General features: G+C 35.7%; 1 protein-coding gene, 1 long non-coding RNA gene and 1 pseudogene across 6 annotated transcripts in view; 2 read left to right on the top strand and 1 right to left on the bottom strand.

Annotated features, from left to right (window-relative positions):
• Positions 1-616: 616 nt before the first annotated feature.
• Positions 617-3691, bottom strand: LOC141568505 (uncharacterized). The gene is made up of 2 exons (XR_012491659.2): positions 3552-3691; positions 617-936 (listed from the first exon to the last, which is right to left on the bottom strand). It is a non-coding gene; the product is annotated as an uncharacterized LOC141568505 (long non-coding RNA).
• The window catches only part of COL11A1 (collagen type XI alpha 1 chain), a 199717-nt gene continuing 178734 nt past the window's right edge, over positions 3593-24575 (top strand). For all 5 annotated transcript variants that reach the window (XM_088799462.1, XM_074318647.2, XM_074318650.2 and 2 more), the window contains exon 1: positions 3593-3732. In XM_088799462.1, coding sequence (XP_088655588.1) covers positions 3627-3732 — 106 coding nt within the window. In that variant the 5' untranslated portion in view covers positions 3593-3626. The remainder of the gene's footprint in view (positions 3733-24575) is intronic.
• LOC109459337 (superoxide dismutase [Mn], mitochondrial pseudogene) lies at positions 10056-11566 on the top strand (annotated as a pseudogene).

Genomic DNA, 24575 nt, shown 5'->3' with positions numbered 1-24575 from the left:
ACATACAAAAATAACGTATAAACAGAATCTTTAGATGAAAAGTTTGGTCTGTTAATGTGTTGAAGGAGCCAACTCAGAGATGATACATAAAATATGAGAAAAGAGAAATAAATGCCAAATGATTTAAAAGGTGATTCATCTATCTAAATCTATTTTTTTCTTTCCCCTAATGATACCTGTAGTAATTTATGTCTTATTATAGAGTTCTCTCTGGCTCCAATACTCTGTTAATCTTTGTATTAGGGGCATCTAACTATGGACAAAGTTTCTTTAGTCTCAGTTTGGTTTGAGTCTCATCGAGGTCTCACTATTTAAAACATTGCTTCAGATTCTGTATCCCCCAATTTCTAGAGATGAGCGAAGGGAGATCCATGAGGTTTTCACAATGTTTAATAAAGCTTTATGAACTCTACAGATTGTCCAGAACATTTAAGTTTCCCTACACTGACCTCCCGATCAATTATCAAATTATTACCTCAGTTTCTCTGACAAGCCAATGTGGACAACTCAATTTAAAATACTGCTACCAAGAAAGTGATTATTTTGTCCTATAAACTGTTTCCATCTTGTTTTTGAAAGGATTGCAATCAGAACAAATTCTCCAAAGCTGAACAAATATCTTTAAACATTGTTTTTAATGTGACATGATAAGAAATGCCATATAGCTAATTGTGCTTCGAATTAAAGACTATGTCAAGAAAAATATCACATACTTTTGTGTTTTGAATTTATGTATAAACAGTTAGCAAGGACTGGCGGACAGATAGTGTAGAAACAATGCCCCTGGAAGTTATTCCATGCAAAGTCAATGGTTGTGAGGTCTCTTCTGGCTTCCTTGTGCTCAGTGTATCATTTAGTAGTATCCGTCCTTTCACTAAATTCACCTCCTGTAATTGCATGGGTGGGTTCCTCGGAGGCTGTAGATCTGGCTGCTAGCTACAAGACAGAGGGGTTAGACATTAACATCGCTTACTATGAATCTACTATATTTCCTTCCAGAGGCATTAATTCAGACCCAGGTTATGCCTAGCTGGGCGGTGGCCAGAGGAATTCAGACCGCAGAGTACAGAGAGCAAAAGGTAGTAATAACTCTACTTACCCAAGACACTGCCTGAAAGGACCCTTTCACCGCAGTGAGAAGGCCTGAGATGTGACTAGAAGGTGGGGCTTGCTAGACTGACTGCATCATTTCTCACCTTCTAGAACAGTATCAGGTCATGAAATTCTCAATAAATCATGAGAGCTATTGAGAAATAATTTGGAATACCATTTTTATATGTTTCTGGAAGCGCTGTAACTCTCTCTAGGTATTGCATTGGTCTAGGATTCTGGAAGCCTCGCAAATACGTATTTCTAAACTTTGTATTAATTTCACTATTTTACATTTAAGAGGTGACCTATAGAATAACTTTAAAAATATACAAAGAATTGGACAGAAAAATCAGGTTTCAAAAAAGTGTGGTAACTGAAAAAAAGTGGTTTTTCATTTTGAAAATATGAAGGATAATGAAGATGGTAAATTGACCTATATTTTCTCCATAAAGTTCTTAATTTGTAGTTGTACATTCCATGTTAAAACACAATATACTGAATTATTTTATCAAATTTTATTAACAACCTGAGGTTGTCATCTGAAAAGCTGGTTGGTGATACTTCTCTGTAGGTGATATATAGGTGTCTCAAACATTCTGCCAGCAGCATTGCTAACATGAAGTATACTTTTTACCTGTTACCTAAAATATAAGATTAATATGGGAATGGTTCTTTGTCACAGAGAGTGATGGATCATGTTGAAGGTATTTTTAGTTGCTTTCCTCATTTTATATGCTTCTCATATATGTTGTTAAACAATTCCATCTTTGGCCTCAATCTAGTCTCTGACACCTTCCAACGCTTAAACTACAGAAATAGAGTATCTAATTAATCTGATGGGTCATGAGGTATAATTGTATAACTAATAGACAATTGGGTTCCTAAAGATTGGTGGACATGTGCACATCATAAACTTAACTGAGAACTCTTAAGTACTGAAATATCTTAATTACTCAGCATAGGTCCTGGCTAAAGCTTCCAGTCTTGGTCAACAGGAAAATGTATTCATTCATTCAACACATCTCTGTTGGGCATCTGATGTGTCCTGGCACCTTGCTGGGCTCTGTCCTTCTCTGAACATTTTTGAGAGAGACACCAAAGGAAATATTAAGAAATGAAAAGGAGCCAACAGGAGGGAATGATTCAAACGTGGAAAAAGTGACCAGGGAATCTGTATTCCACGTGTAAGTGGATTATTCTGAGGAAGGGTATAGAAGGAGTTGAACCTGCCGCTCGTTATTTTCACTGTGGCGTGGACCATGTTTTCAGCTCTTGAGGCCCTTTATGAGCTGTGGGCCTACAGACGCTTGGAGATCTCTGCTAGTTGCTTTCCTTGTCTTTTCTCCTCCCACTGACTGTACCCTCTCATCCGGGATTAGGACAGAATCAGCTGGAAAATTAAATTACTCATCCCTTTAATGTCAGCTCCTATGCATTTCTTAATCCTTCTGCCTCAGAGTACAGTTCAGCTCTAAGAGATGAGACTCTCAATGACACTAATGCAACATTTAAACATTTAAGAGAAAAACCTGTCAGCTTCAGATCTCAAAGGAGAGCTTCTCTATAAAACCATAGGTGTTGACCTTTTGGGTCCCTCCATCTCACCTTTATCCCTTTCTTCTAATTCCCGGTTTAAAAAAAAAAAAATGCTTTTCGGAGCAAGCAGAGCAATGAGTCCGCTGTTTCCACTTCTGCTATAAGAAGCAGATTTTTGCAGAAGGATAAGGTTACGGCTGCCAGCCCAGGACTCCAGCGGTGTGGCGGATCAGTCGCTGGGATCCTCCCCTCCCCCGCCGACGAACGAGTGGCTAACAGACCGGTGCAAGTAGACAAGTAGCCGTTTTTATTCAATACAGAAGCTCCTTGAAAACTTTGTGGGCTCCGGAGCTCTCCTGCAATTCCTTTCATTCCCAAAGTGCAGGAGCCAAGCACGCGTCCCCCGTAACTCCCTCCCATTTCTTCTCGCGTATTGGGGTTGGAAAAGAGGGAGGAGAGGAGTGGGGAGATGGGGGCTGGTAGGTGGGCTGGGCTTGCCCGAAGTCCTGATTCTTGGGCAGAGGGAAAGGGGGGCGGGCTCGGGGCCGCCCGCGAGGCGTGTGATTGGGTCTGACCCTCAGCCGGCTTGTCAGTTTCGCCCCGGGGAAGGGGGGCGCGGGAGGGGAGTGGGCGGGGGAGGGGGCTGCCCAGAGCCTCTCGTCCGGCCCACTGATGGCATGAAGCCTTTAGGAGCACGCAGTCCTCTCAGATTTTTGGTTGAAGCCCCTCATCTGCCTTCAGTCTGAAGGCAGGGCCCCACAGAGGACGGATCGGAGGGTCCCGGACGGCGGGGCCAACCGAGAGGGAGAGGAGGGGGCGAGAGACAGGAAGGAAGCAAACCATCAAATTTAAAAGAAAAAGCCATTTGATTTTTTACCCCCCTCCTTCCGCAATGGCTGTGTAGCAAACATCCCCGACGATACCTTGGAAGGGACGAAGTTGGTCTGCCATCGCAATTTCGTGGGTTGAGTTCACAGTTGTGAGTGCGGGGCTCGGAGATGGAGCGGTGGTCCTCTAGGTGGAAAACGAAACGGTGGCTCTGGGATCTCACCGTAACAACCCTCGCATTGACTTTCCTCTTCCAGGCTAAAGAGGTCAGAGGAGGTAAGAAAAAATGGACTTGGGGAGGTGGGAGATTGCCGTCCTTCTTTCTAATTCGGTGCCCCTCCCCCTCATGCCCCCCCCCGCCAGAAAAAGAAAACAACAACAACAATTATCTTAAATAAAATCCAGATTGCAGCTGCCACCAGGTTGGAAGTGAAGACTGGAGAGAGAGATGGATGTAGGCGGGACAGTAATGGGAGAAGAGGTGGCAGGAAAAAAGATCTGTCAGGCACAGAGCCTGCTGAAATGTCCCTCACCACTTTCAAGCGTCTTTGAAAAGAGGAAAAATATTACCTTGAACACAAGGGCAGTTGTACAAAGCTTTTGTTTGAGGATCAGTCCTTAGCCTGCCCTTTAACACATTTTCTCGTTTCTTCTGATTCTAGCTAATGGAAATATCTTTTTTAAGGGTGAACTGAGGAGAAAATATAGAGAAAGGGTATAAAATGAACCTTGATAAAGTTCTTTGTCTGGAATAAAGTGAGAAACAGGCTGTTTTACTTTTAGGGATATAAGAGAAAGCAGGGGGGATGAATCTAGAAGACTGAGAACACTTTGTGTGGCATTTTGAAGAGATTTTAAGTGGAAAAAACTTGGCAGGTTGTAAGGCCCGGGTTGAAGATAGGGGAAACACTTTTCCCTGCATTTCAGTTCCCTCCGCCCCACTATGACCCCCGCCCCCCACCTTCTTGCAGGTTGGACGTGCAGTTCTCACGGAGAATGATGAAACTGGCCAAGCAAATGAGGTGGGAGAGGAGGAATAGGGATTGGAAGGGAAGGGGAGGGGGCCGGGGTGGGGTGGGAGGAGAGAGGTAAGGAAAAGTTCCTACGTGGCACCACCAAATATTCAATGACCAGACCTGTTCGGAAGACTGCAGCCCTGTCAGTACCCATGGAGGGAGAGCGACTGCACTCCTCCCTCCGCCTCCTCCCTCCCCTACCCCCGCCCTTTCCCGCAAAGGCATCTGGCTGGAGCGGTCCGTTAGGTGCTGTAGACACGGCTGGCGGGAGAACGACTTTGGAGTTAAGGGAGCCCAAACAGCTCAGAGTAGAAAAGCAAGCTTTGTTAAAAGTGCACAGAGCAGTGGGGGTAAGAAGGAGGGTGGCGAGGATTGGATGAGGTAGAAAGAAATTTTCAACTCCAAATGCGCAGGCTTTAGCAGAAACCTGAGTCTGGCCCTGGTAGATGCCAAGATCTGAGTTCTCCCTAATGGGAGTTAGCGCTCCCGGAGGCCGAACTCTGCGAAACCAGGTCTGTATTCCTTCCCCACACTCACTGGCCTTCACCTTCCTGAGTAGCAGGCCGCGCTGGATCATTCCTCTGGGTGACTTTTTCTGGTGAAAACAGCCTCATGAGGACTATATTTGAATTTTGAAATAAGTCATGCTAATTATGTCGATTCATTCATTTCTACATTTTAAAGGATAAATAGTAGTCTTTTTGAAAGCGGAATCCATCAAAAGTTTGCATTTTACCTTTGGTACCTGGTCACCAGCTGGATTGGTCAATTCTGTCAGCAGTTCTGCCCTCTGCTGGTTTTGTTGATTCTTTGGAATCCAAGTTATCAGCCTTAGCAAATGAGGCCTCTTAAAATCTTAACTACAGTGATGCTGGAAAAAGGACATTCATTTACGGTGGAACAGATATACCATTTCTTTTTCCGCATGCCACACACATATGTGGACAAAAGTATCATAGTGGCAGCTATTTGTTTTGAAATATAGAAACTCAGACTTTCTTCAATGAAAGATAAAATGTTAACTGAAGAGACACATTGCAGGCATTCAGGGATAACTTCACTGAAGAGAGTTATGTTTCTTTTTCTTAAAGTTCTAAGGATATCTAAGAAAGATCAAACTTCTACCCTTGTAAGGTATAATTTTCTCTTTTCAATTTAGCTACATACCTTAACCACTTTTAAACAAATATCCTAGCACTGCATCAAATAAATGATGGAAAAAGAACCTTCTCTGTTATTATAAAGCCAAATAATGTGAGAAACAGCAATGTGTTAAGGACCACATGTTGTTTCTGTTTGCCCTTTCTGATAAAATGTCTTGAAAGTTCTATGATTGTTTAGATAGTGATATTGTAAGATTTGGTATTCGTTCAACAAGTTCCTAGGTGCTTGTTGCTTAGTGGGAAGCTTGATATTTACTTAAACCTACTTGTAGGCATTTTTATGACTTAACAAACTTCTGAAAGGAAATAAAGGTATATTAATGCTTAAAAGGAACACTGGCCTGGATCATCACACAAGGGAGAAATGAACCCAGTGTCTAGTTCTCATGCTAGCCTTTAGATTTGGAAAAAACAATGCGTAAGATTTTATTCCAGTTTCTAGGTAAAGGTGTTATATATTAGCATTATGCTATAATGTATTGATTTAATTGAGATGCAGTGGTGTGATTTGATTGCTATACCCAAAGATAATTTAACACAGCTTATTTTCATCTATAATTTATATTTCTGGGATTAAAAATATTAAAGCCTTAAAAAGTTATGAGTTCATAATACATTAGACTCTAAAGAAAGTATAGTTAGGATCCTTAAGCATCTAACCTTAGAGAGAAAAGTTCTTGGAGTGAATGGATTAAAAGAAAATTTATGATCTCACACAGTCATATTATTTTACTTCACAAATCTAAACTCTATAATTTGGTAATCTTTAACATACTTATTCAAAATTATTAGTATTTATTACGATTTAGCATAAAAGAGTGTTATTTTTATAATATATTTATTTGCATTAACTTAAATTTTATGTTTCATATAGTTGCCTATGGTTAACATAAATGTTTTACCTCAGAAATTTATGGATTTCTCTCCATTAGCTCATTATTTATTATCATGAGCTAAGATTTACCTGGATTCTATTCTGTGATTGTGTTAAGATAGATGATTTTAAGAGTTTTAAAAATGAGTTAAGCTGTACTTGAGTACTGAGAAAAATATCTAATTGAATTATTTTTTACTAATTAAAATGTTATTCAACCTTTGGTGGCTAAACCAATATTGTTCTTGCAAAAAGTTGATTAATTTTATGAGAAACTTTCAAAGCTTGTCAGCAATTGGTAGTGAGCCCTGCTGGAGTGTTGTTCTGAGTGCCCGGGATCAGCAGGTGAAATGGTGCTGGCTTCCAGAGTATGTGCTAATCCATCTTTGCAAAGAGATCAAGTTTGTCCCTGTGGTTACTTAATCAGAAATCAGTTAAAAGATCAGATACACTTTTGATAAGAAATGCAGTGTCCACTAGGGTTATTAATATTGTCTTTCCACTTATTTTTCATGTCAAAATTGACAAAGTCTCTAATAGAGAAACAATAAAGAAAAATAGGTACTTTATTAGAAGCATCTTCCTGCAAATTTTATACAGGGAGCCTCAGTTTAGGTAGTGCATATATATTCATTTAGTTAATTATAGACATTTTCACAAAATTGTCTATAAGTTTTGAATTAAGTTTATTGATATCTTAAGGTGACAATCTACTTCATAATTTATGCTTAACCATCTACTTTATAAAAATTACTCTCTAAATGGTAAGAGTAAAATGGTAATAGTTGTAGACAAAATTATAAAGTTGCAAAATGAAAAATGTATATACCTAGATAATATAATTGCTTACAATTTCTTTATTAATTTTGTAGGTTCTGTTTTTGCCTCATTTTGTGACTAAACTAGAAGGAGCACATTATTCAAGTTAAGTTATCCCTAAAATATATTAAGGCAAACATGAACCCCTTTTGATATTTACGGGCAGGATTTCTGACCAAAAAAAAAAATCTAAGTACTCACCTTTCTTTCTAAAAATTTGCTTCTTTTCTGGGAGATTCTTTTAACTTTGGTTAATTTACTGAAGCGAAGCATATTTAATGATAACATATGGACTCAAATCAAGCTTGGTTGAGAGTGGCTGTGTAATAATAAGCTGAATTTTTCAAAGGAGGAAAAGGTGTTTAGATTTTTTTTTTTAAAGAATGTTAGACAGAAATTATAAAAATTGCTCCTCTGTACTACTGAGGAAACTCTGTATTTATTAATGAGGAAACTAAGGCATAGAAAAGTTAGCTGAATACTCTTTCTTATAAAAACATACTTATAATAGTCAAGGTTTTTCTAAATGAATAGGCTGAAAATCTGCAATAGTGATAAAAATAACTTTAAATAATAGTAGTCAAAGACTTTATGGAATGATCAAATATTATTTAAAAGTATATGTATTTATGAAATATGGAACGAACAAGTATTACTTAAATGTATGTGCTGGAACGATTGGTGAGAAGATGGGTTAAGTGAAAATGTCTGATTTAAAGAAAATCAGATAGGAAATAGAGTTATAGAATGCATTAAAAAATGCATTTTTGATTAGTTGAGAAAAATAATTTTTGATTAGTTGTATTGTTAATATACCTAATTATGTGATTCTATAAAATTATCTGTATCAGAATAGAAAGCATAATAGTTTGTAAAATATTTTTTGATACATTTGTGGCTGGATTCAGAACGTAGTTTTTTATCCTCTTTAAAGTTGTTAATGGAGGACCATGCACAACTTTGAATTTTTAAGAAGCTGAAAAATTACATATTTATTTCAGATAAAGCAAACAATAGGACATTTCTATGATTTTCATGTTGATTTTTAGATTGATTGTTATATATATAATTATATGGCTTTTATTGATAAGTCAGATAATGAATTATTACTTAATATGGGTTATTTGTTTAATAGTTAATCTTTTTTTTAAACAAGTGATCAACTTTGGAAAAAATAGGAGAGCACTTAGTAATGCAAATTGTAATTAAAATTTTTCTTTTGGATTGTCAAAAAGCATCTGCAACTACTCAACCCCTTTTACCTCAGGAATAACTGGATAGTTATTTATAGGGAAGTATTCACTCTTAATGGGCTACCATGATATTTGTTATGCTGGCAACACTATGGTAGAGCTAATATTTCTACCAAATGAAGAGTTTTCCTGTATTTAGGGAAAAGCAGTACATGTTTTAGGGTCCTGAAAAAGATACTGTGGAAGCTAATATTTATACTCATAATTAATTCTAACAATTCATATAAACATATGGTTTATAAATACTGAGCCATCCCCATCATTTTATGTAATTTTACTGATTACATTTTGGTATTTAAAAGCTTGAATTCTGTTGTATCCTAAATATACTTTTCTTCCCTCCTACCTTTGAAGACACAATTAAGGGCAGTTGGTGTAATCATTAGGAATTCAAGGCAACTGAAAAGTGGGAGTTGAGAGCTGATCTGCATTTCTGCTTTTACTCCTCTACTTCCCTCACTTAATACAGGGGAAATGTGACCTGAGCAGGGAGTGGTGAGAGGAAACCAAACTGTTCTTTTTTTTTTTTTTTTGACCATTGAAGTTTTGTTCCTTAGCAAAGAAGAAAGGAGGTATACACAGATGCTATAAAATGTTGTAGTGTTCTCTAAGTCCTCTTACTGAAGAGTCAACTTTAAATGCAGGTTTCAGTGTAGCTTTTAGTATACTATGATGACTTCCCTACATTTGGACTTTTCTCTTCTCATTTCTCTTGCAATTTAATTCAGAACCTAAAGTTTTTTGTCTTTTTTTTTCATTTTAAACTGCTTTTTATATTATAATGCATCCAATTTATTTCTCCTTTCAAAATCCTAACATGATTTTATAGATTAGTGTTTTTTTTGTTTTGTTTTGTTTTTCCCTCCTACTTTCAGTTATGTTAGAATTAAACATGAATAATATTAGCTGGTAGAGAAGATGAAAGTCAATGTTAAAGTGATTTAGTGAGTAATATCTATTTATCAGTTGCAGTCTTTGGCCTACTACTGACTTGGCTAGTGGTTCTTTAGACATTGGCTGATCACCAGACCTACTGTTATCTGGTAAAATAAACTCTTTGCTTGCTGCGCATGGAATTAGAGACAGTGCTATTAATTTAAGAGAAAGAACTCAGAGAAAAGAAAGGTTATCATATTTCAGAGTAAGAGACCAGCTTAAATACGACTTGACAATTGAGAACTAAAACAAACCTGTGTAAAAGTGCTTTAGCACAATCAACTTTTGCAATCCCCTCAAACCTTCTTTTTTTCCTTAAAAAGCATTTCTTTCTTATTTTAACCAAATTTAATTGCTCTTGAATGGCCCTGTACTGTACAGGCAAATGAAGGTCTCTATTCATAGAACTTGAGCGCATAGAGTGTCAGTGGAAGCTTCCTTCCTCTGTCTAACTGGTAAACTGACATCCGGGCTTAAAGGAGTGAACCTTAGACTGTATGAGGTAGTTGGCTTTCCTTCCTCACTCCCTTCCCGAAAGGATGACTGCCAGAAAGAGCAGTAGTTGCCATTCCTGACAAAGCTAATAAGTTCTAGTGCACTTCTGTACTTTGTGCTCTTAGATAGCTCTGCAGAGAAAAAGAGCCATAAACATTAAAGTAGCATTTCCCTGACTTCTCTCTTTAGACTTAACAGTGGAGCACAGCCTAGTAGGTACTTGCTGTCACTCTTCCTTTTGATTGCTGATGAGTCTTCAACATTCTTCACTGGTTTTGAGGATAAATGTATTGTCCAAATGGCTGAGCATGACGTAGAATGCCCTTCAGGATGTGACCCCCTCGTGACCAGCCATTTCACCTGCTGCAACTCCACTCTCATTTACCCTGCTCTTCGGCCATGTTAAACTTCATGTGTGGAGCATCCCCTGTCTTTAATACTCTTCTCTTTTCCTGAGATACCTGTTCCCTACTCATCCATTTAGCAATTACCTTTCCGTACTTCAAGACTGAGCTCACGCTTCAAATCTCCAGGCAGAAATAATAGTAAGATCCAACACTGAATGCACACTTATTATGTACCAGCTCCTGTTGTGAACATGATTTCATATGGAATCTCACTTTATTCGGACAATTGCCCTGGACGTAAGCTGATGTTAAAATCTTCACTTTACCCATGAGGAAATCGAAAAACAGAGAAGTTAGTTATCTCGTCTAAGGCACACAGCTGCTATGTGATAGACCCAGGATCTGAACCCAGACAATCTCCTGAGCTCTTGATTTTCATCACTGTCCATGTTTATTTTATGGTGGTTTTAATGCTTCTACACAGCCTCCCTGACTTACCTTATGATTATGGCTCCCTGGGATCCCATATTAGTGCACAGATCATGCAGCTGCAACACAGTAAACAGCATGTGATTTGTGTGAATAACTTGAATGCCTCCAAGGAGATACATAAAGAGGTCCTGGTAAAAGCTGACGTTAGAATACAGGTAGCTCTTCAGCCGGCACTAAAGTTCAGGTGGAGGCCGTGTCACTCTTACCATTTTATGTACACACCTAAGTCCTAATGATGGTGGAAAACCCAAAGAGAAATTACTAGAAGCCAGTAGATGTTACTTTGTTTCCTTTGACTAAGTTAAGGAGAAGTTGACAGCTGTATCTGTTGGCTTTCAAGGTTCAGATTAGGGTTGGCTTGGTTTCATTAAGCACTCACACATTGCTGCGTAATCAGGATCCATTACAGGAAACAGCAGGCTTTATTCCACTTTGGGGGATTGCTGTATGGGCGCATGCTTATAACCTTCAGTATAAAAGTGTGAGATCTGATGATCTAAAAGCTGTCTGGGATGTAATCTACTGGGAGTCTATAACTGGAAGATGCATGGATTGGAAAAAAATATATATATATCTATATATATCTATATATATCTATATATATATCGTTGTTTTAAAAAAAAATATATATATATCATTATTTTAAAAATTACTTATTTTTATGCTAGTTTTCCTCTATGAATTGCTGGGGGGTAATGAATGTGATTTCATTTTATTTCTGTCCCCAGTTTCTACCAAGATGTATATGATGTATACGCACAGTATACGATGTACATAGTCACTATTTAGATTATTAATTACCTTCTTACTTTGCCCAGCAGACTGGAACGAGGTTAAAATCCAGTTAACTTGGAATGGTGTGAAGAGACCTCTTCATGCCATATCCTTAGCAGTAATTAGATCCTCACTCCCTTTTTCTTTACTGATTCTCTGAAAGCGAATGAATTGGGATTTCTCTGTAGCTTTCTTTATCTGGAAAACACTTTTGCACATTCTCCCCAAAAATGCCTCTAAACATTTAAAGTTACTGATTGACTGTGGTCCCTTGAAAACTATAGGTTGCTTTAACATAGTAATCTGGTAGAGGAAAAACACTATATGAAGTGATGTTTTTGCTTTCACAGCAACATAAATCATCATTTTACTTGTCAACTGGTGAACAAGAAAGTTTAATCTAAGAGTGATATCAATCTGTAAAAGTAATAATTGGGAAAATTCTGTTATCTTTGAATCTTTTATCTCAGTTTTGTATGCTATTAGAGATTGCCTGATTTTGCTGAATAATTATCAGAAAGAGTAGTGTATCTATATTTATTGCTTTATGATTATTCAGGTTAGAAACTAATTTGTATATTATTAATATAATTATATTATGAAGTACCATCTTTAAGCAAGGAGTATATAAAGTTTGAAGTGCTTAATACGATTAATAGACAGTAGCTATAGAATTTTCTTGGAAAAAAGTTATATACTTTATTCCTATCCGTTGCAATTTTAGTTACAATAAAATACTAGGATAGGTATCTTTATCTGTTTTATTTAATATGTCCCAAGTACATAGAACAGAGCCTGTCACATGGTAAGCATTTGATAAATCTTTGTTGAATGAAGTGCAGGTATTGCAGCTCTAACGAACTGCTCTTCCATAATCTAACTAACAACCTGACATGTGGTGTAAGGTGATGTATATCAATTATTTCCAGTGTCTACAGAAGTATACTGAACAGATTTGCTGATATTATTGTGATTTCCTGTAAATGTCAGTCTATGTTTGCCTCCAGGCAAGCTATGAGTTCTACCTTGAACACTCTCTCAATCTGCTTACCATTACTTTTTACTCAGTATTTAGATATTATCTCCTCTAGGAATATCTCTCTTCAAAATTGAAGACTGGGTAGTTGACCTTGCATAACATCCTAAAGTACCATGCTAAAATGAAAGCAAGGAATGCATCTTTTTCATCTATATAAGAAATTCTGGCATCTAGCAACATACCTGGAGTATAACAGATGGCCAATAAATATTTATTGAATGAATTAATGAACTCATACACAAGGAATTTTCACTAAAAGACACGTCAAGAGGACAGAGGTAATCAGCCCTGGCTTGACATTGCAATTAATTTCAGTCCATCACTGTGGATTTTGATTGAGTAGGTTTTGTATGGAATCCAAGCATAGGTATTTCATAAAGCTCTGCAGATAATTTTGGTGCACAATCAAGGCTTTACAAACTTTCTGTAACGGAAAATAAATATACACAAAAACAGGAATGTGCCTAGTTTGTATAACACAGAACTGGAAGTCAAGTGAAAGGTTATTTATCTGCTATGTGCAAGTCATTTGATAAATACCCTATTGCCAATCAGCAGTGGCTCTGCAAAAACTGATGTAGGTAGGTCAACTGATTATGATATAGATAATGCTTGCTTTTAATCCTTCTCTACACAGCATGTAATAAACTAAATATCAATGAGTATCACTTTTTTCAACATTGAAGCCAAATGGTTGTACTGAAAATAATTTTAGTTTTATAGTAAATATATTTTAATAGCTTTGGCCACTTATAAATCAGAAATGCCATACTTTTCAAATATCACATTCTCAACCGGGTTCTTTCCTCCTCCATCCTCAGAGTTCTGATATTATTTCTGCTTTCAACTTTCAATTCATGTAAGTGTTTATCATATGAGAAATTTCAGGATTGAGGCGGTTCAATAACCATGAAAATTAAATGGTTCTCTTCTATGCTCTGTGTTAGGTACCGTTACTACAAAGAAAGTATGCCAAACTATTCTCATGGAGTATGTGTCTTTTTAGAAGAATGCTGGGGTTAGGGAAGTGATCAGGAGCCACATACTGTGTTTCCCCGAAAATAAGACCTAGCCAGACCATCAGCTCTAATGCATCTTTTGGAGCAAAAATTAATATAAGACCCAGTCTTATTTTACTATAATATAAGACCGGGTCTTTAATATAATATAATAATATGATATGACATGAAATGACATGATATGGTATGATATGATATAATATATACCAGTTTTATGATATGATATGATATGATATAATATACACCAGTTTTATGATATGATATCATAATATCATATCATATTATATTATATTAAAAACCCGGTCTTATGTTATAGTAAAATAAGACCGGGTCTTATATTAATTTTTGCTCCAAAAGACGCATTAGAGCTGATTGTCCGGCTAGGCCTTATTTTCCGGGAAACAGGGTAACACAAGACCATATGGATATATTTTTATGCATAGCATGAAATCATGTGACTAATGAAAAGTTGCAGGGAGGCTGTCAGGGTCAGTGCATACTTTGATATCTATCCCACCAACTGGTTTCAGTTGATTGCAACCATCGGGTCCTCTGACAAATAACCAGGGAACTGGGACCATGCTGCTTTTTCTGGAATAGCCAACCCACTGTAAAGTCATCTGCACTTCTCGGTGATATTTAGTACATTTCAGTCACACTTCATATAGAATTATGGCTATCACAGGCTTGAAAACTATGTGAATGAATAATCTTCCTATTTTATAGGGGAGTATGTTTGGCAAACGTGTGTACATAATTATGAAACCTGTTATAAGACAAAAAAGTAGCCTAACAGCTTTTAAATTTTAAAATGTGACTCTTCTTTTTATTACCCAAACTATAGTATGATTTAGAACATAAATGATAAATACTGATTTTTATTTCTGAGGATTAATATATTGGACCAATATTTCTATTTTGATTATTGGAGAGAATAAAGTATTTATTATAAGTGTTTTTAAGTCATAATGATTTCTTTCAGGGAAAATTATATCACATAAAGTTTAAAAATAACCATATCTTTAATTAACTATAGCTTTAAATAACATTGATGGGCTATCAACTCCCAAAGTTTTATTCCTACCCCAGATCTTTCTCCTGAATTTCAGACTCAGATATTCAACTGCCTATTCAGTCATTTCCAATGGCAGTTATTAAGTCATCTCAAAATTAGCCTGACCAAAACTGAATTGCAGAACTCCCCTCCTGAAAACCAATCTCACAATTTTCTCTCTCTCAGGTGATGACAACATAATCAGTCATGATATTCAACCTAAAAGTCTTGGAGTCAGCTTTGACTCCTTTTTTTCTCATACTTCACATCCAACCTATCAACAACTCCTGCTCTGTCTCCAGAATGTATCTACAGTTTGACTGAGTACTTCATCTTTCAGTCAAGATAACAAAATTAACAGAATTTTCCACCTAGAGGATTGCAGTTCCTCCCTCTCTGCTCTCTGATTGCACCCCCGTGCCCCTATAGACTGTTCTCAACACAGTAGCCATAGTGGTCTGAAAAATTGGTTGGCTCATGTTACTCCTCTCCCTTTAGCTTTGAATGGTTTTCCATGTCACTTGGAATAAAATTCTAACTCCTTGCAGATCCCATAGGACCTATACAATCTGCCTTCAACATGCCCGCACCCTTACTTCTCTGACCTCATTTTGTATACCTACTTTATTTCCTTTGTTGGAGGTGGATTTGTCTCTTTTCAGTTCCTCCAACATCTGGGGCCAACTCCTACCTCAGGTTCTTTGCACTTGCTGTTCCTTCTGCTTAGAATGCCATTCTGTAAAAATATCAGGATAGAGGAGCCTCTTATGCCTTTCTAAACTATGCTCAAACATCATCTTCTAATTGAGGCCTTAACTGTCCTTCTTATTTGATACCCATGCCTCCTCAGTGCTCCCTATACTTATTTACTGATTTGGTTTCACCTTAGTACTAATCACATATTTGTTATTTATAAAAAAGTAATAACCTATTTAAATTTAAATAAAATGTGGAATTAGATAATTTTGTAGTACAAATATTGCCTTAAGTTATTTGGGCATATTTATCCAAATAGTTCCCATAGTTTTTCATTTTATTTTACATATTTAGACATAGTAAATATGACAGCCAGATTCCACATAGTAAAACACTTGACTTATTTGATAGACACCATGCACATAGATTCAGTTGTTTTAGGAGGTTATAGTTGTGTAAATATTGTAATAGGAATTTAGACTTTGTTTTGCAGTTTAACAGAGCAATAATGTGTGTTATCTAGAAAGCAGATGGGAGATACTCCCAGCTGAAGACCTAGAAAGCAGTTATAGATTAGATACTGTCAAGAAAATGTGCCTATACACGCTCATATTCAAAACAAATTCATTTATTGTTCCCTATCAACACTAAATCTAAAATCCTATGTTTTATGGATTTCTCCCTACCACTGTATAGAGCATAATTAGAAAACTGTCAACAATGGGAGGTGAATACAATTGATTTTGATGGGAGTCACACATTTTCCATTAGTTCTACTTCAGAATATTTCACTATATATTTTTTTCTCTAACCTTTCCAGTTTTGAATTTTACTGTGTAACTATTTTTTTTTTTTAAACTGGTATTTGCACAGAATTGTAAGGAATGTAATTATAAAGAAATGTAAGTTTACATTTGATAATTGGATTTCTATTTTCTAAAATTTTCTAAAATTCTAGGACCAATAGGTTGTTAAGTGCTTGGTTTGATGAAATTAACAATGAAATCCCTAAAACTCCAGGATACTGTTTTATTTTGTCTTTATCCATGGTCATTTTCAATTTGATGCTTTTCTTTGATTATCAAAAAACCATTTTTTTTTTCTAAGATGCCCATCAAAAACTTGAGGCTTTAAATGATTATATTTAGTTTATTCTATTTTTTTTTTCTGTAGGGAAATATATTCTCTCTATATAGGCTTAAAATAGTAAAACATTTAATTTTATCATGGAACCCCTTGGAGGAAAATAAACTCTAAACACTTGCCATGCCCAAGAGTACTTAATGTAAACTGTACAAGTTTACACTTTATATAATCTTATATACTTAAAATTTACTAATGTATTCCAGCAGTTTACTTCTCCCATTTTGTACTTTTTATAAAATACAAAGATTAGATTACAAAACACATGCGAAAAGACTGATAATTTCAGCTAAAAAAAGTTGTGTTGGAACATAGGAAATTTATGTGATTTCTACTGACATTATTTGTGCCACATAGTTATTTAAAGATGAACTTCTATATCTTTTTAAATATGGGAGAATTGAGGTCAATATGTTTTATTTTCTAATACTTGATGTTAGTTTATAATACAAGGTTGGAATATAGCAGATGTGTGTTTGAAATAAAGGAAGGAAGAGTACCAGAAGAAAGACACTAAAATATTATTTTTTTAAAATCTTTTTACCCATTTTTGCAATATTTTTTTAAAGCCTTTTAATAAATAACTCACATCAGGGTTACTGTGTTTAAGCTATAGCTATATTAATGTCTGTGCAATACAAAGAAAAATTATTAAAAGAGGAAAATGCTAATGACATCAGTGAATTAATGTCAAGTTGTGCTGCAGGGTGGTAATAGAGCATTGAACGTGAAAATAAAGATTTGAGACTCATTTGGTTGCTTAAGGTGTCGAAGTTCCAGGAAACCTCTTGAGGTTGTAACTACCTAGGATAATTTAAAAACATGCTGGGAAGATTGATAAGCATTACACAACTTTCATGGATGATATGTAACAGACCTTTAGAGATACAAAACTGTTCAGTCTTCTACTCCACTGTAAACAGATTTCTCAGGGTCACCAGAGGAAAGGAATAACCGAAATCAAGTGAATTATAACTGGGGAAACATGGGTGGCACTCATTGGAACTAGTAGAGATGTTTGAAATGGTTGAAATTTTGAGGAAAAATGCTTTTAGATATTAGTTTCATTGAGTGCTTACTATGTGTTAGGCACTAACTATCCTCGAGGATTAAAATGCTTTATCTCATTTAATTCTCTAAAGGAGGTTCAATTGAATAACTAAATCTTAGAGGGGTAAGTGGCTTACCCAATGTTATACAGATAATAAATGCTGAATTTACGTTAGAAGTTGAGAAGTTCCAGCTGCAGAAACTGAATTACTAATTTTTGTCTGTTCACTTGTCATATCCTACACTTCAGACTTTTTACTGAGCTCTTGTGATTTTGAAATATAGCAGGGTATTGGTAGTAGTTAAATTATAATAAATGCTCATTTCTATTTCATTTTAGTCTTTTGTCAGTCCTACATCCTATTACCACGTAAATGTAGCACTCCTGGTTTTGATACTTTACCTAGAGTAGCAAAGCATTTCGGGACTGGGTGGGAGATGGTTTATAACTCTTTGTGTTTTATTTTATTTTTATTTCTCTCTATAATGATATGCTTCATGTATTGCCTGTGATGTAAGGATAGGTGACTCCCTAGAAGTGAGAAAAGCATCTACTTTAGAAAGACCTCTTCAGACCTGTGTTTTTGCCATACCTGAATCTAATGGAAATGACCAGATTTGGAAATCTCTTCAAGGTGCTATTTGTAAAGGCCACTTCCAACCCTCTTTATTTTCCTTCTCAGACTGGCGAGAATTAAACTTTAACTCTGAGGCAGGATGTAACAACTTGTTCACTCATTTATTCATTAATTCATTAAAAATACATTTATAGATTATTTACTATGTCAGCCCGTGATGTTTATGAATACTACAGTGAATATCAGGAGTGCTGATGTTTGCTGTCAGAGGGTTTACAATCTGTTAGGGGAGGCAAACATTAAATAATAGATTACAAGCTTAGGAGGGAAGGAAAGAGAGAGGGAAGGAGGAAGGGAAAAAGAGAAAGAGGGAGGGACAGAGAGAGAGAAAGAATATGAGGTGGTGTAAGTGTGTAACAGGGAAATCATGACCATAATTTAGACATACACCACGCCTGGGAACATACAGCCTATAGTGAAAATGAAATAATTAATCATGAAAACAGAATAGAGTGTGGAGTTATCCAAGGGGAATACAGGGCAGTTGGAATCATTTGAGAGGGTCACATAACAACCTGGGATACATAAGTAATGATTTCCTGAAGGAAGTCATGCTTAGATTGGGATTAAAAGGTTGATTGAGTCTGAGTCCACCAGGTTTCAACCCTGGCTACCCATTAGACTCATCTGGGAAACTTTAAAAACATATGAATGCCTGGGCCCCACCCCAGTCATTCTAATTATTAGTTTTGGAGTAGGACCCAGGCATTCATGTGTTTTAAAAGTTTCCAGGAGATGAAAAGAAATCAACCATCTTTAGCCAATTGTGGGAGAATTGAAAAAAGAATCCCCAATAAAGGGAATATAGTACATTTTTATAAACTGAAAGAAATTTGCTACAGGTGGAGCATAAAATTTGGGGTTGGAGAAGTGAATAGGAATTAGTGTAGGTGCCTCACTTGGAGTTTATGGCTGTGAATATTCATGGAGGAGATATGATTTTTCTCAAGAGTTCCTCAGCAGCTATAGTGCTGAGGAGAATTTGGACATCTAAATATATTCAGTGTTGATGTCTTGTCAGGCAACTATGACTATTTTTATTTCCTAAACTCTGTGCTCTCTTATATCTGTGCTGCCATATTTCTATTGCCCTCCTCTCCATAGATGTTTTTACTTTTGTGGGCCGTGCATTCTCTATCACAGCTACATAACTCTGTCATAGTGTAAAAGCAGCTATGGACAAGATATAAATAAATGGGTGTGACTGTATCCTAATAAAAATCTTATTTGTACATGCTGACATCTAAATTTTCTATACTTTTCATGTGTCACAAAATATTATACTCCTTTTCCTTTTTTTCAACTATTCTTATCTTGTGTACCATACAAAAATTGGCAGCAAGAAGGTCTTAGCCCATAGGGGTAGTTTTCTCAGCCACTGTTCTAAGGCATTGCTACAAATACTATTATAACTCAGTTTTCACAAAATTCTTTTAGGTAAATATTTTTGTTATTCTCATTTTATAGATGTGGAAACTGAGGCACAAAGCAGTTAAGTAATGTGTCCAAATCACACAGATGTCAAGTGCCAGAGGTGGGATTTAGAACCATTCTGGCTTGTCAACACTATATATTGCTACCCTTTACTATTCACTGGCCATGGGAGTGTGTGAAGTAGTTGAGAGGAGATGAAACAGTCAAAACAATGTGAGACATTAGATCAGTAATCCACTTCGATGCTGGCGGTAACAGGAGAGAAAGAATGAAAGACATGGTACTGACTAATCAATGAATGAATGGGGGCATTCAAGAGATCAGCAGAAGACAATAGATGAGATGTATTAGGCCCTCAGATATTTTTGTTTAAAGACGAGAGAGCCCTATGGACTTCAGAGGAAGTTGCTTCTATATATTTTCACATTATTTTGTTTCACATTCCATCAGTATTTCATATAGCGTGTGTGTGTGTGTGTGTGTGTGTGTGTGGTGGGAGGTATGTGTGTATGTGTACATACCTGATGTCTTCTAATTTTGAAAAAAAGGGAAGTAGGCAAATAATTAAAACCAAGAGTGAAAAGTGTTATGATAGAGATGAATATATGTAACCCAGCATTGGGAGATAAGGAATGCTGTCTGGAGAAGATTACACATCAGTTATAGCCTACTTATCCTCATGTGGGGTGGAGCTAAGTGTTGCAGACAGGGAGAATAGTATTTATAAGGGCCCAGAGTCAGGAAAAAGAATATGGTGGGTTCTCGGAAGTCTGAGTCCAGTATGGCTAGAGCACTGAGTGAGGAAAGTGTGAGGGGGTAAGGGGTAAGGAGATAAAAGGATGGAGATACAGTAGGGTGGACCTGGGAGGATAAGTGGGTATGTCCAGCTCATCAAGAATTTATATGCAAGGTATGCACATATCATCTGCAAGTTAGTGGGGTTCTCTGAAGGAATTTAAGCAGCAAGTTAACATGAAGCATGGAGTTTTGGAAGCTCACTCAAGCTGTGGTAGGCAGATTAATAAGAAAAACCATGCAATACACTTAAATGGCTATTGTAGTAATGCACTGGGCTCTGGTATCCTATTGTCCCACTAAATAAACAATAAAAGTATACAATAAAAGCCAGGAAAAATTTTATTGAACAAAATATTGTGCTGATTGCATACATCTGAAATGCTAATCATGATCTGAGCCATCAGTATTGATAACACAGAAATAACTAAAATATTAATGAATTGCTTTGAATATGGAAATTTCTTTTTTAGATGTATCGAGTTAAGCTATGATACATTTAAGCTATAGTTAAGCTATTATATTGATTTAATCTTTAAACACTTGCACATCCATAATAAAATATGAGAAATAGTTTTCCTGCAGGCATGTGTGTGTTGTGTATAAAACCATAGAATTCATATTGTAAGAAGTTGTTAAATATTTATTTATTTGAAATGAAAAAACTTTAAGACCTGATAAACTGAGTTTTACATTTTTGTAACTTGATATGCCTTTTAAAAAACTAGTTGAAATATTTATTAGATGTCCCTATTTTTAATTGTTTTTCAAAGAGTGACTAATTATTCCACACCATGTGTCTCTACAAAGGACTTTGTGAGGCTTTAAAAATAGAGCCCTATTTTGAATTCTGTAGGAGAGTGTTTTCATCACATTACTTTCACAGTAGGAAGAACGAATGTGACAAAACCTGTGCCCTTGGAAAAGGTCATCCTGTTAAAAGATAGTTTGGAGAGAAAAAAAGTTGTGGTTCACTTTAAATAGCATTTATCTATGCAGTTGGGACCATGACCATGAGGCTGCATCCTTTTCTTCTCAGAATAATTACAGCATTTATAGCTGTGTTCATGTCTATCCTGGAGTCTTGACCCTATTCAGATGTACTTTTCCTAATGGATTCAGAGAAAGAAGATAAGATAAAATAAACAGATAAGATGCTATGGCTGTTAGAAACAGTCTCCCTCAGAGTAATAGAGTAATATAACCTGAAGCATGAATTGAGTTTAATTTAAAGCCAATATAAACATCAGGAATCAATTAACTGGATCAAGATAATTTTAGTATATTATATTTAAGTTTTAAGTTTCCTTTTGCAGGGTTTTTCTTTTTTCTTTTTCTTTTTTATTAGTTTCAGGTGTACAAAACAATGTAATAGTTAGACATTTACACCCCTCACAAAGTGATAACCCCTCCCCCAGTCTACTATCCCTCTGACATTGTATGTAGCACTTAACAATTCCATTGACTCTATTCCCTAAGCTGTACTCTACATCCCGTGAGTCTCGCTCTCTCTCTCTCTCTATGTATATATGTATGTATATGTATATATACATATACACACATGTATATATACATATACACACATGTATATATACATATACACACATGTATATATATACATATATATACATGTAAATGTATATATACATATATACACATATATATACTTAATTATAGTTGACATTCAATATTAGTCAGCTTCAGCTTCATTGGTCAGGCATCTACAGTTTATGAAGTTGTCTCCCTGATAAGTCCAATGCACATCTGCACCCTACGTAATCTTTACAACATTATTGATTATATTCCCCAAATTGTGTTTCGCATCCCTGTGACAATACTGTGACCATTAATTTGTGCTTTCTAATCCCTTTACATTCTCCCCCAACCCCCCTCTCATGTAGCAACCACCAGTTTTTTTGTGTTTTTTTTGCCCCTATATCACTGAGTCTATTTTTGGTTTGTTTGTTTCTTTTTTCGTAGGGTATAGCAGTGAGGGTGGTGGAGTAGAAGAAGCCAAGATTTGATATTTGCACAGACTTTAGGCATGTCCTTAGCTTGATTTCTGGTTCTCAATTCCTTCACCTGCATGGTGGGGATAAGAACATAGGCCTTGCATGGTTTGTGAGAGTTAAAGCCTGTGAAGAACTGCCCTGTGATTGGAACATACTAGGCAATCTGGACATGGCAGCTATTATAGTTATTATTGTCTTAGTTTTATGTTAACAGAAATGAAAGTTAGAATAGTCAGGTGTCCAATTGACCTAAAAAAAAATTGACGATTACAAGCAGGGCTACTATAAAAAATGTTCTTGAGTGCTATTATTATTCTCTTAAATATTCCTGAACTAAAAACTATCATATTTGAAAGAGTTAGTGATCTCGTTAAAATGTCTGATTTCCATAAAGAAAAGATTTTTTCCTTTTTAATAATTTGGACGACATGTTGATTTTCATTCAGAAGCTTGATGAAATAAGTAGACAGAACCTTTATTATTAAAGGAAAGTGCATTTGTTATATTTTGAAAGGCAAATTACATAACATTTCATTCACATATCTTTGTATACATTGAAGCCAGTACACCTAAAATTTAATTAACTAAGGAAATGACCAGATAGATGCACATTGCTCATGAGCACTCATTTAATCATTCATTCATGTTATACTTTCAAAGTATACAAACTGATAGTTACTGGAAAAAAATGTTAGTCGAAATTGTAGTTTTCAAAGAACAACACTATTGCAGGTCACTCTACTTTGTGTAGTGTGGTACATTGTGGTGATGGTATTTCCTGATTCTAAAATCAGTCTCATTTTCATTCTCATCAGATCCTCCCAGAAACAGTATATTTATAAAACCCAATGTATTTTGAAATTTGATAGCAATTCTATTTTTAAACTAACCATTGAAACTTTTCAAATCAATAATTTTTGTTTTCACTTTAGGCCAGAAGTGATCTCTTTTCCTCTGAACAAAATAGTGCTGTGTATATCTATATCAATACAGATACTTCCTCCTACATAGTACTTATTGGGGTATAAATGTGCCTTTTTAATTAGAATCTAAGTACTTGTGGTAATGGCCATGTCTCAGACATGCTCAGTGATATATTGGCCAACACCTGGCCTACTCTTAATATTTCTACTTTTGAAAAAAGATAAAAAGCCAATAGAATATAAATATATTGAGTAATATGGATTCCAAAGTCTGTTTTTATAACAGTGCTTACCTCACGATTAATTTTTGATTTGCTTAGTGAATTAAATAGATATTTAGTTGTGGATGAGGGAAGTTAAGGGCCTAAAAAATTTAATTTGTCCTTTTCTGTCTGGTTTATTTCATGTAGTGTCATGTTTGAAGTTTCGTCCATATCGTAACATGTATCAGAACTTCATTCCTTTTCATGGCTGAATTATATTCCATTGTATGTATATATCACATTCTGTTCATGTATTGATCAAAACGTTGGCTGTTTCGACCTTTTGGCTATTGTGAAAAATGTTGCAGTGAACATTGGTATATAGGTATCTGTTTAAGTCCCGGCTTTCAATTATTTTGGATATAGACCTAAGAGTGGAATTGCTTGGTCATATGGTAATTCTATGTTTAGTGTTTTGAGGAATATTGTATGGTTTCACTTATAAGAAATTTATAGAATAGGCAACTTCATAGCGTCAGAAAATAGATTAATGGTTACCAGAGCCTGAGTAGAGAAGGTCAATGAGCTGATATTACTTAATGGTTATAGAGTTTCTGTTGGGGTTGATGAAAAAGTTTTGGAACAATTAATATATAGTGGTGATGGTTACATAACACTGTGAAATGTAATTGTACTACTAAATTGTACACTTTAAAATGTTTAAAATGGCAAATTTAATTATGTATGTATATTTTATCACAATTAAAAAAATGAATAGTATAATATACCCAAACCAGTGAATTGTATACTTTAAATGGGTGAATTGCAAATTATATGAACTATATTCAAACAAAACTGTTTAAAACATCAAGTTTATCTAAAAACATTACACTTACAAAGGGGAAGTTAAAGGTTTCACACTCATTTTATATTGACCACTTCAT

Source organism: Rhinolophus sinicus, chromosome 7 (assembly GCF_057876585.1).
Source record: "Rhinolophus sinicus isolate RSI-liver-muscle chromosome 7, RSI-T2T, whole genome shotgun sequence".
NCBI classification, from domain to species: domain Eukaryota; kingdom Metazoa; phylum Chordata; class Mammalia; order Chiroptera; family Rhinolophidae; genus Rhinolophus; species Rhinolophus sinicus.
This window is presented reverse-complemented; position numbering and strand designations above follow the sequence as displayed.